The sequence below is a fragment of the Ascaphus truei genome, chromosome 11 (assembly GCF_040206685.1).
Source record: "Ascaphus truei isolate aAscTru1 chromosome 11, aAscTru1.hap1, whole genome shotgun sequence".
NCBI lineage: Eukaryota > Metazoa > Chordata > Amphibia > Anura > Ascaphidae > Ascaphus > Ascaphus truei.
The window spans coordinates 48,542,703-48,555,830 of record NC_134493.1 but is presented as its reverse complement, the minus strand read 5'-3'; the positions used below and the strand labels follow the sequence as shown (position 1 = coordinate 48,555,830).

Here is a 13,128-nt window from a genome sequence, read left to right as displayed (position 1 = left end):
ATCACTTGTGAGCACATTCACATGTCTTAGGCAGGTCTGCAACCTGCCTTTCACCATTATTTGCTATATTCAATACGGTGGAGGTTTCTTGTTGCCTTTTTCACCCACCATAACTTAAAGCGTGATGGTAAACCCCACAGTCTTGAAAATTGGAAAGCCAGAAGTACAACCAACTTCACACTGATGATACCCCTTAAGGTTGAAACATGTCTGTGAATGGTTTCTCTGGCTTTGCATCTGATTCCCATGCTGTGCTTTTAAAGACGTAACAATGGATTTTAAGACAAAAGGTGACACATTGTGTGCTCATTTGCATGTCATTTCCCAGAATCCCTTGCTGCAGTGGAAGCGCTGTATGCTGGGTGATAATGGTGTAAGGCAGGGGTGCAGACCTGCCTAAGACATGTGAATGTGCTCACAAGTGATCTTTTTGTTATATATATATATATATATATATATATCACACAGTAATTTTTCCATTTGCTATATATGTATAGTAATATTTCCATTTGATATATATATATATATATATATATATATATATATATATATATATATATATATATACAGTATCTAAAACGGTATTTCTTTTTCCATCCAAGAACCAAACAGGAGAATATGATTGCTATATTTCCACACTCGCCCTTACACCTGTGCCACGGTTACAGAAGGCAGATGTTTTTGTGGTGACCAGAATAGCAGCTCCTTCCTCTACGGCCGGCAAAGGAAATAGGTAGTCAGATAAAGGCTGCTCACAGACTTGGCACACACAGTCTTTCACTTCTGCATTGCGCTGCGAGGTTTGTTGCCTTATGATGTCCGCGCTGGCGGTGGACTCTAGCACTGCTTTTCCACACGTGTTTTTAGGCTGGTTGTTGCCTGCGACCCCCGCCTCCGTGGGAGAGTCTGTAAATACATTTCATACGGCGATTAGCATTAATACATCATGTTAATATTTGTACATCACAGACAGGGGATAGTAATCTTTGGCCAAGTCTCCCAGTCTCAGAACCGGGGCAATGTTTAAGCAAAAATCACCGGATTTATCAAATAAGAAAACCCCATTGTTTTCCGTTTCAGTTTTCGTGATAAACCTACAGAAGTACTGTTTTAAACATAGGATTGAAGCATGGGGTCTCCCCGAGCTGAACCCCATTAATTTCGGCTCCGGCGACCCCCCTGCTTCTCGGGATACAGACCTCCGAAGGGGGCGCCGGAGCCGAAATTAATGGGGTTCAGCTCGGGGAGACCCCATGCTTCAATCCTATGTTAAAAATGATCATTTAAGAAAAATGCATTAATTGTTCCTTTAAGAAGATATTTGGGGGCTATTTATTAACGTCTTCTGGGGAAAAAACTAGTGAAAAAATAAAACAGTACTTCTGTAGGTTTATCACGGGGAGGCCCGGTGCGCACACGAGCAGCCATTGTGGGACTGAGAGGTGCCTGCAGCGGGGCAGGGCCGGCAGCAACTGCTGTGACCTGCAGCTGGGCCCTGCCACCGCCAGCCCCCCGCAGTCCCAATATTTCCGTGGTAGGTGCGCTATGGGTTGGGGGGTGGGCTGCTCCTTTCATTTGTCCTGGGCCCCATGATTTCTGTTGGCGGCCCTGATCTCTCACACACACACCCACTCTCACTCTCACTCACTCACTCACTCACTCACTATCAATCACACACACACAATCCCCCCTCCCCCCCCCACACACACACAATACCCCACCCCACACACACACAATCACACACACACACACACACACACACACACAATTTCACACACACAACCTCCCCCCACACACGCACACAATCACACACACACAATCACAATCACACACACACAATATCCCCCCCCACACACAATCCCACACACACACACACACAATACCACCCCCCCACACACACACAATCCCCCCCCACACACACACAATACCCCCCCCCCACACACACACAATCCCCCCCACAAAATCACACACACAATACCCCCCCACACACACACAATCACACACACACAATCACACACACACTCACACAATCACACACACAATCACACACACACATAATCACACACACACACACAATCACACAATCCCCCCCCCCACACACAATCACAATCACACACACACACACAATCCCCCACCCACATACACACAATCACACACACACAATCACACAATCCCCCCCCCACACACACACACACACACACACACATCCCCCCCTCTCCCTGCACTCACACACAGACACTTTCCCCATCTCCCAGCATCAGAAGCTATCTGATTGGTTAAAGACAGTCACATGAGGAGACCGTCTCTCAAAAAATCAAATAATACTGGCTACCAAATTTCTGGTCTCTCCGTCGCCCCGTCGCCGTCGCGTCCACAATAAGCGCCTACATAAGCGACCATGCATTTGTTTTAAGGCGACATCGCGTCGCAGTCTCCGGCACTATAAGCGCAGCCTAATGGCCCATCGGATTAACAGCGGGGGTCCCTGGCAGTCCCATTCAAACTGAATGGGACTGCCAGGGACCCCTGCTGTGTTAATGCGATGGGCCATTAGTCTCTGCAGAAATGTCACTGAAATGTTGCAGCATGTACCCAGCATGCACCCAGCATATACCCAGCATGTACCCAGCATGCACACAGCATGTACCCAGCATGTACCCAGCATGTACCCAGCATGCACCAAGCATGCACCCAGCATGTACCCAGCATGCACACAGCATGTACCCAGCATGCACACAGCATGTACCCAGCATGCACCCAGCATGTACCTGGATCTTGTTGGTGATTGTCCCAGATTTTTCCAAGACAAGTTTAAGGCAAGTTTTAGAATACTCGTCGTGCACCTGTATATTTATTTATAGGACTCTTGTAGTTCAGTTTGTTTTTGATGGCCAAGCTTGTGACCCCTAAACAGTTATAGCTCATCACTGCACTAACCCCCTACCTGCTGAGGCACATGAAAGCCTTCAACTAAATACGTTCACAATGTATGTGCAACAAAAGTTGAGGTAATGCAATTACACACTGAATGATGTCGTCTGAACACCAGTGTGTAATAAGCTTTAAACCAAATGACATAGGACATTATTTTACACACTATTATAGTTGCGTCATCATTACATTTGTTGTCTTTTCTCCCAGATGATTCAGTATAAAATAAATTAGAAATATTTTTTTATCAACAGCAAATATTTACAAAATTGTAAGAAACACAAGTTGAGATAGAAAAATGACATTCAGACTATAATTAATTTCCGTCTTATTTACCTGCAGCTTCCGTGTTATTTCTTGATTTTTTCCACTGTTTTCTAAGCACAAGGGTTAGCAAGAAAATAGTCGGTGTTAAAACGAATCCAAGAGCAAGAAAAAACCAAAGAATCCAATTACTGTCGTTCGTCGGTACCGTTCCTGGACCAGCGCCACTCTGCACTGTAAAAGAGTAAACTGTATAGTTTTATGCTGAGAAATAAGTCTTGTGCCATTCTTTATTTGACCATTAAACTGAATAACTCATCTTTGTGCTTCTTAGGAATGTCGGGTAGTTGGGAGAGGGGAATATTGTAGTACAGTGGTCTCCAAACTTTTCGGTACGAGGGACACATTGTATATTCTGCACATTTTCGTGGGCCAAAGAAAAAAAATATTTTTTTATAATTTTTAATATATTTATATATTTTATAAATGAACGAATAAGTTTTATTTGGATCTTTTGGGGGTAATCGGCATGATATGATTCAGAACAAAAGAGAAATGTGACAATTACAAAGAAAGGATGCCGTGCTTACACTGGGAAATGATATATAATGAGCAAAAATATAAATATATATTTCAAGTTGCGGCGGGCCGGATAAAATCTTGTGGGGGGGCCGGATGTGGCCCCCGGGCCGTAGTTTAGAGACCCCTGTTGTAGTAGATGGGAGCATATATCAAAGGATGTGATGGTGCAAATATTATAGGTCTTTATCTAATAAGTCTGAAGCAGTCAACCGTGCTCACCTGTCGACTTCAATGAGAGTTTTCGGCCAATCACGAAGTGACCTGGCACTTCAGTGCTTATTGAATAAGCCCATATGTGTTCTTATGCATGTAAAGCAGGGGTGCTCAACTCTGGTCCTCGAGCCACTCTCCCCCCTCTCCACCTCCTCCCCAACAGATCAGGTTTTCCGGATATCCCTGCTTCAGCACAGGTAGCTCAATCAGTCTCTGCACTGAACTCCTGACTGCAAAGGGGTTCAAAAAGGCAGTCAGCAGCTGCCAGCTAAGATAGACTTTCCCCAAACAGTAAAGAATCTGGTTGGTACGGTTCCCCAGGACTGCTGGGTCCAATGGGACCCACACCGAGGAAGAGACTCTCCATGAAACTGAACACGCCAGCTGGATGTGTGGCTTGCCTCCAAGGAACTGGTGTTCCATAGACTGCTGAGTGAGCAGAGCTGTCCTGTCAAGGTTGCAGTATCCAGAGGGATTTCCTGGACTCTCTTGGGACAGAGCTCCCACATCCACAGATAAGGACTTGATATTATGTTTTCTGTACATGAGTGTATTGTTAAAGCTGGAAACTGGGCTAGCCAGCCAGTGTGTTAGTCAGACACTGTTGTGTAGTTAGTCTCCGAAAGGGGAGGAGGCTTTTGCTTTATGATTTGGTTTGCCTTAAAGGCATAGTGTTACTATTATTTGTTGTGATGTGGAAAATAAACCACTGAAGGTTAAAGCTTAAAACATCTTACTGACTCTACCACAAGGCCGTATATATTATACACACACACACACTGAAATAAAAGTGCACTAAACATTGGAAAATGGTAATTGGTGAAATATTAGTATGGAACAAATACGAAACAAAATGAAATATGAGTTTATATAACTGTTAGAGAAAAATGTGCACTTAAATAAAAAAAATATATATAATTAAAAAACCACAAAACAACAACTAAAAATTAAAAAAATAAATAAAAAAGAGAGGAAACACAATGAATGAAATCAGATGGGTGTAGTCAAATCAAAGAGAGCTAAAAAAATGTAATAAGTGCTGCAGTTTGAATGCATTAATTATTGAAAGGTTTGAAAATCCCAGCTGCTGAATGATGTTGCCAGGTGGGTGCCGCTGCCCGTCACTGCTGCCCGTCGCTGCCGCTGCCCGTCGCTGCTGCCCGCTGCTGCTGCCCGCCGCTGCCCGTCGCTGCTGCCCGTCGCTGCTGCCCGTCGCTGCTGCCCGTCGCTGCTGCCCGTCGCTGCTGCTGCCCGCCGCAATGGTTCTGTGACCATCCAACTGAAATGTGTATCAGTGTAAAGTAAGTGCAAAAATACCTCCACGTGGCACAGTATGTTTACATGTATGTACCCCAACTCTGAGTTTACAGTCGTCTCTATGTAGTAACAAAGGAGGGAGAGGGAGTAGGTGTGCGATACCTTCTTATGGAATAATATGCTATGTTACAAGCTTTCGAACCTCTCGTGGTCCTTCATTGGACTCAAAGATATCATGTCGCCTACTCCCTCTCCCTCCATTGTTACTACATGGAAAAAAGGACCAACACGGCTAACCACCCTTTATTCTAGTCTCTATGGCAACCCTACGCGTTTCGCAAGGCCTTACCACGCTTTTATCACAGCTGCAATGAGTAGGGCTGCCATAGCAATTACAGTAAACCAGGCCAGTCGCCAAAAAAACTGATAAGTGAGTTTCTAAAGAGACTATGGGGTCTATGCACTAAGCAGCGAAAAAATGCATTAGCCAGTTTTGCAATTAGCCATGTTTTTGGCGTGTTAAACTCGCTGTATGCTGTAAGGGCCGAATCCCTGGCGAATGAATGCGCCACCACCATTTGATATAATGGCGAGTAACCGGTGGCGAGATGGCTGCCTGGCGAGAAGCTGCTGAGAAGCCGTCCCCTGCCGAGATGTGTTTGCAGCAGAGAGAGATCCGTTGCTCTCTCGGCGCAAACATCGGCATAATAAAAATTATTTTATATACAATTTTATTCATAGTGTACAGGTGCAGGGGGTCTCCGTAACTGAACCGCATTGGTTTCAGGTCCGGGGAACCCCTGCTTCCCGAGATACAGACCCCTTTATGAGGTGCCGGTATCCCTCTGCATTTAAATGTCCCGATCACGTGACCGCGGAATGTAAACAAATCAGAGGGATACCGGCACCCCATAAAGGGGTCTGTATCTCGGGAAGCAGGGGGTCCCCGGACCTAAAACCAAAGCGGTTCAGCTCCGGAGACCCTCTGCACATCTACACTATGAATAAAACACCCATATCAATACACAATCATTCCTTACCTTTGCGGCTATCTGCTATGGTAACGAAGCAGCATGAATATATTTTTAATAATACTGTACAGTGAGCAATGGGTCCCCTGAGCTGAACCGCATTGCTTTGTGGACCAGGCACCCCCTGCTTCCCGAGTTACAGGCCCCGGTATGTGTGATCAGGTGGGCAGTGTCGCCGCCATGTTTATAGCGTCCCATACGCTACGTGCCCGCAATAAAGATGACGTCGACACTGTAACCGATGCCCCAAACCGGGGCCTGTAACTCGGGAAGCAGGGGGTCTCTGAGCCAGAAATCAATGCGGTTCAGCTCAGGGGACCCCCTGCTCCCGCACAATATTATTAAAATACATTAATGCTGCTTCATTACCATAGCGGATAGCCGCTAAGGCAATAAAGGGGTTAAGGCAGAATAGCATGTTTATTGAGGACATTTGCCCCCAATAAACATTGCAATAAACAACATACACCCCCTGTGTATTTAAAATACATAAACAACAATAAATACATTAAATACATATAGCACTAATCCATGTCCGGCTGCCACGATGAAGGCCATCCTCATCTTCATCCTGCCCATGCCCCATCCGCTTCTGCAAAACAGAAACAAGAACAAAAACATCCAATGTAATGTCCCCTAACCCCTTAATCACCGTAGCGGTTATGAACCGCTACAGTCATAAAGGGGTTAAACCACCATCACCCACATACCCTCCCCCACTACCCCCCCACCCCGTGAGGCCTAACCACCCTCACCCACTACCCACAAGGGAGGCCTACCCACATACCCTTGGGCCAATACCCCCTCCCCCCACCCCAACACATACAGTACAATAATGTGCCAAACTATTATCCAGATAGGGATAATACATTATTTGGCCATTATTAAACACATTAACTAGCATAGTAAAATAAAGAAAATTCTACTGACCTCATCAATAAGAAGGCCCCGTCGCCAGCATCATTCTTGTGGTCCGTTGCCAAAATAATACATAGCCAATACATTGCAATGACATTCACATATCAATGAACCCCTTAATCACCTTATCGGGTACTAACCGCAAAGGTAATTAAGGGGTTAAGCCATCCTGGCCACATATCCACCCTTCACACATTCCTTTGTACAGTGGCTTCATCATGAAATAAAAAATTACGATAAAATAAAAAATAATATATATATATATATATATAATATATATATATACATACATACATACACAAATGATGAACCAATATACAAATAAATGTCTCAGGGTTAACAAAAACATGCTCCAATAAAAATACCACTTATCCATAACATCCTCAATGAAATACAATGCTATTTCCAAAACAAATCAAATGTAATCATCCAATCTAAAGCATCAAATTCCAATCCAAAGCCTCAAATGCCACATAAAACATTGCATTTACATTGTATACATGCTGCATAAAATGTAAGCAACATGTAGACGCAGCAAATCAATGTTAACAATACAATATTCCAAAGAAAATACTATTACATCAAAAGAAGTATACTATGTAATCCAATAAATTCACCATCAATCAATTTGCATACATTAATTACATCCCAAAACAATTAAAATAGCATCCATACCAAGTACACAATTAACTATAGCGACCGTTAAAGAGAACAAGGTACCATCATACAAAATAGGACACCAAAAATTTAAATATACAAAAGCTATCCTCACCATTATCTAAAGTACAGCGTAGAAGCCCAAAAATTACATCTATCTAATTATAAAATACATTGAACACACATCTATGCATAGCAGCATAGCCAAAATCATTTAACATAGTGCAAAGCAAGCTTTTCAAACACTATCATCTCTTACTCTGTATGTATATATCTCTCTAGACATATATACATACATACATACATACATACAGTGGCAAGAAATGATGTACAATAAAAAAAACCAACACATGTAAAAAGCAAAAAAAAAAAAGTAACATAAAATACATTTCTTTAGTTCACTTACCATTACTTGACCCACTCACCGACTCCCGTTGAACAGCTTACTCACGAACCAATCCACGAACAGGAACCCATAAAATAATAAACATTAAAACAATAAAACAAAACAATCCACGGGTCTTCTAATTGTAATCCATCTTCATCTGTATTCTTGTTTCTTCTATCTTCTTCCGGGGTCTTCTTACCGTCTGCTGCCACGCCCTGGTCTTCTTCTTCGGGAGGTCCTTCCTCCTCGGCGTCTGGCTTCAAAATGAGACGACATAGGCTTTTAAAGGCCTATGACGTCCCATTTTCGTCATGGTTTCCACGGCCCTGATTGGGCCATGAAAACTATGTGTTTTGGCGGATACAAAAAAAAAGGATGACGTCACTTAAAGGCAATGAAAGCACAGCCAATCAGAATGGCTTTGCTTCAATTGCCTTTAAGATGACATCATGAAAAGAAACATGGCCAGCCTCACATGGTACGGTAGCCAATCAGAGCGTAGGAAGTCTATCCCTACTCTGATTGGCTCTAAGGTAATGAAGTGGCCTTTAAAAGCATTTTTCCTGCCTCGGATGTATGCCAGGGGGCTCCGGTGCTGGTATTAATGGTATCAGCTCAGGAGACCCCCGGCATCAATCCCAGCCAGGAAAAAGGCCAGAATTTTTTCTAAGTGCCGATTCGCCGCTCATCAGCAACCTCTCACCATCAACTAGCCAACTTTTTTTGCCGTGGCTGATTCGGCATAAAAACGCCATTCTAGAGTGGCGAATAGCGGCGCAAAGCTACTCGCCACTACTAGAATACAGCGTGGCGGAAAACATGTCTATTTTAGGCGAAAAGTGCCTTCTCGCCTCGGCAATGGCGGAAAAAAAAAACGCCACTAAAACTGGCGTTTTTTTTTTATTCTCGCCACTTTCTCGCCCCTTACTGAATAGGGGTGGGCATTTTTGGCGGGAAACGGGCGAGAAGTGCCTTTTCGCCGCTTACTGCATGAGGCCCTAAATGTGTGTGTATTTCAATTAAAAACATACTATGCCATGTGGAGGTGTTTTTGCTCTTACTTTACACAGATATCTCGCTCTCTCTATCACTCTATATACCAATATCTCCCTATCTCTCTCTCTCTCTCTATATATATATATATAGATATATATATATCTATATATATATATATACACCTCTATCTTTATATACCATGCATCTACATATACAAATATCTGTATGTACAGTATCTCTTAATATATGAAGTTATGATTCACATTGTTTTGTAGTTGGAGTGATAATACATTCCTTCTGATAAATACCATTAGATTCAGGAGAGATCAGGGAATGTTTAGCTTTAATTCTATGCTAACAGCTGAAACACATAACCAAAATCTCAATCAAACCTACAACGAGACCCTACAGAGTGATAGACCATATGCCTGTGGTTTCCAAGTTTCAGGTTGCAGAACGGAAAGAGCAGAGAGAAACAACAAGGCAGCTGCAGAATGAATGTGCAATATGTAAGTAACACGAAGAGAAAAGGCTGGATCTTAGTATAATGTTAGATACTCTGACACGTCTGTAAGTAGCTGGTGGTACAGGAAGGTCTGTTACTTTTCTTATGAGGATGCAGAATAACATGAGGTTGTAACCACTGCTGTAGCTGTACAATGTAGGACACTGTGCAAATAATTAACACTTCGCCTTTGCCCTCCAACGGATTCCTGGTAAACAGCTTGCGGCTCCACTTTGTTCAGTCATTAATGATATACGTGAGGTCAGGGACCGGGGATACAATATGCAAGGTACAGTGTACCATTTTCCCGATGAATTACCATTGCACATAAGATGTATTATTATTCTTCACTTGTAAAGCACCAACATATTCTGTGGCGTGGTACAGAGGTGGTACAGAGTGATTACATATAAACTGAATGACATACAAGTAAGGACAGACGAGCGCAAACAGATACAGAAGGTAATGAGGGCCATAACGTGTGTATGTGTGTGTATACACACATACATACATACACACACAGTGTATATGTAATATGTGTGTGCAGACTAAAAAAAATTGTAGCCATATTGGTCCCTTATTTTAGGTGAAAAAAATAAATAAAAAGATATATATATGAAGCTACTGTTCTTGAATGCAAAAGTACAGTATATTTTTGCTATAAGAACAGATAGGGAGATGATATACAGCCATACCCCACATTAACGTACGCAATGGGACCAGAGCATGTATGTAAAGTGAAAATTGACTTAAAGTGAAGCATTACCTTTATCCCACTTATCGATGCATGTACTGTACTGCAATCGTCATATACGTTCATAACGGATGTAAATACCACATTGGTAACAGGCTCTATAGTCTCCCCGCTTGCTCACAGCTTTGGTACAGGTAGGGAGACAGTATTGCTGTTCAGGACGTGCTGACAGGCGCATGCATGAGCTGCCGTTTTCCTATTGGGCGATATGTCCTTACTCGCTAGTGTACTTAAAGTGAGTGTACTTAAACCGGGGTATGCCTGTATGTAAAACAGTGCTGTTATTCTTTATGTATACAGAACAGGTGCCCAGGGTACTCATATTGGGTAAATGTAAAAAAAAATACTTATACCTTTTGATACATCACCTTTGTGAGTGCTATGGACTTTTCTTTGAGATATATATATATACACACACACACACACATATATATAGGCAACAGCTGCTATCACCAAAGCGACAGGACATATATATATACAGGACATACTTGAAAACGAGAGGTAACTCTCAATGTATTACTTCCTGGTAAAATATTTTATAAATAAATAAATATATAATAATAGCATGTTCTTGTATAGCGCTGCTAGTTTTACATAGCACTTCACAGAGACATTTTGTCTGACAGGTCCCTGCCCCTTGGATCTTACAATCTATGTTTTTGGTGCCTGAGGCACAGGGAGATAAAGTGACTTGCCCAAGATCACAGGGAGCCAACACTGGGAATTGAACCAGGCTCCCCTGCTTCAAACTCACAATGCCAGTCAGTGTCTTTACTCACTGAGCCACTCTTTCTCCCATATAATATAGAGAAGATAAGATAAGATAAATAGATAGATAGATATATCGATAGACAGACAGACAGACACACTTAGGCCACGTCCACAGAAGGACAAGCCGCGCTGAGCCGTGCGGACGCTCCGAGCTAAGCCCCGGCATCCTCAATGAGGATGTCTTTAGAGGGGGCTCACGCGAGTGTCCGCAGGCGTGCTGAGGCGCTGGATTTTTCAGCCGACAGCCAAGCTGTTTTTCAGCGCGCTGTCGGCTGAAAACATCCAATCAGTGCGAAGCAGCGTCAACGTCACGACGCCGTGATGTCGGCGCCGTGACGTCAGTGCGTCGCGGGGCGATTGGCCCAGCGACGTCACTGCCCCGCCTCCCCCCACATTCCCCCGCCTCCCGATCGCGCCCGCTGGCTCGCCTGCATGTGCATGAAATCGCGCAGCTTCAGAAGGCGAGCCTCAGCGTCAGCGCGCCTCAGCCCTGCTCCCCCCCCTCTATGGACCCAGCCTTAGATTTATTTATTCTCAAAAGGGTTAGCAAAGCTTGGAAGAATTGTCTTCCAATGAGGAAACTATGAAAGAATTGCCAGCTGTTCGCACGACAAGAAAGGAAAGCACAGTGCTGTTACAGTACTTACTGGCTGCACAATAGCTCCGGCACGGAAGTGGTGGCGGTTTCATACACCTGAGGAGACAGGACTGGCAAGATTGTAGCAGAGCATCGTAGTACTCGTGTGCAATGCAATGGATTGCCATATCTTCTACCTCGTCCACAAGCCACAAATGGTAGAAATGTTCAAGCCGAGTTACTTTCCAGTCCTTGACATGCAAATAACGCAGAAGTGGGGAGTACACCCGTTTAGACAAACAAACGCTTTGTGGTACTTAGAGTCTTCAGAACAGGGAGCTGCCACCCAACAGAGGTATTTGAATAAATTCTGCTGATACATCTTAGTAGTGACACAGTATAGATACGGCAGTGATCAAACTGCTATCTTCAGTATAGAAACTAATGGTATATCAAGGAAAGATGCTTATCAATTTTGTTTCCTTTTTCCTTAGGCAATACGTGAAATCCTTGTTTTGTTTTATTAAATAGTTGTGGCAGGTACTTTGAGAAATTGCTGCACTGATGAGGAGGAGGACAACAACTTTCTAACTCTATAGTATCCCCAGTTGTATATATATCCCCTCAAACCTCCCTCCAAATAGATTAGGGAGAGATGCCTGTGCTGAAAAAGGAACATACCTGAGGTACCCTGGGAGATATGCTAATGTCTATACAAAGTATATATAAATAAGTCACAAATCCTAAACTATATCCTTAAGACCAATCAGTCTAAGGGCCGTTGTGATGAAGGGGGTACTAGTGTCAGAACCAAAAGATCCCCCCCCCCCCTAAAGCTCTAGCTCAGGCTTTGGAGGGAAATCGCAATTCCTCTCTCGCCTTCTTTAAGTGGTAGCGAGAAACAAACGCGAGTTGTTTTGATGCGATTTAGCCTCTTGCACTTTTCGGAGATACAGCGAATTTGCAAAAATGGGATTTTGGTCATTCCGCTCAGAATTGCACAGCCGGTATGAAACCTTTTTCTCACGGTTTGGACATGTGAAAGGGCTTACAGAATAGCAAAACATGCAAGTTCCCTTCTGAAGTGCACTAAGGCCTGGGACATGGTGCAGGGAGCGGCGCTGGGCAGCGCTGACGCTCGTGCTCTCCTGCTCAAGCAGGAGACTTTTCTTGTCCCTGCATGAGCGCCAGCGAGCACGCTTGTGTGCCGGGTGGGAGGCTTTCAGGAGGCGGAGCGGGAGGCGGGGCTAGCGCGCCACGTCACGGACTGCTATTGGCTTCTAG

At 43.8% G+C, this 13,128-nt stretch overlaps 1 protein-coding gene across 1 annotated transcript; it reads right to left on the bottom strand.

Moving 5' to 3' along the window:
- Window positions 1-472: 472 nt before the first annotated feature.
- On the bottom strand, window positions 473-12,081 carry TNFRSF17 (TNF receptor superfamily member 17). The gene is made up of 3 exons (XM_075565192.1): window positions 11,915-12,081; window positions 3,268-3,429; window positions 473-906 (listed from the first exon to the last, which is right to left on the bottom strand). Exons 1-3 carry the CDS (start codon window positions 12,030-12,032, stop codon window positions 626-628), a joined length of 561 nt encoding a protein of 186 aa, XP_075421307.1. The 5' UTR covers window positions 12,033-12,081; the 3' UTR covers window positions 473-625.
- Window positions 12,082-13,128: the final 1,047 nt, after the last annotated feature.

Bases quoted from the DNA above. Each gene is read 5' to 3' on its own strand.
- TNFRSF17 (XM_075565192.1), bottom strand. From the start codon at position 12,032: ATGGCAATCCATTGCATTGCACACGAGTACTACGATGCTCTGCTACAA. The intron at 3,430-11,914 runs GTAAGTACTGTA...ACTCTTTTACAG, and splicing joins CCGGAGCTATTGTGCAGCCA to TGCAGAGTGGCGCTGGTCCA. The intron at 907-3,267 runs GTAAATAAGACG...ATGTATTTACAG, and splicing joins AAATAACACGGAAGCTGCAG to ACTCTCCCACGGAGGCGGGG.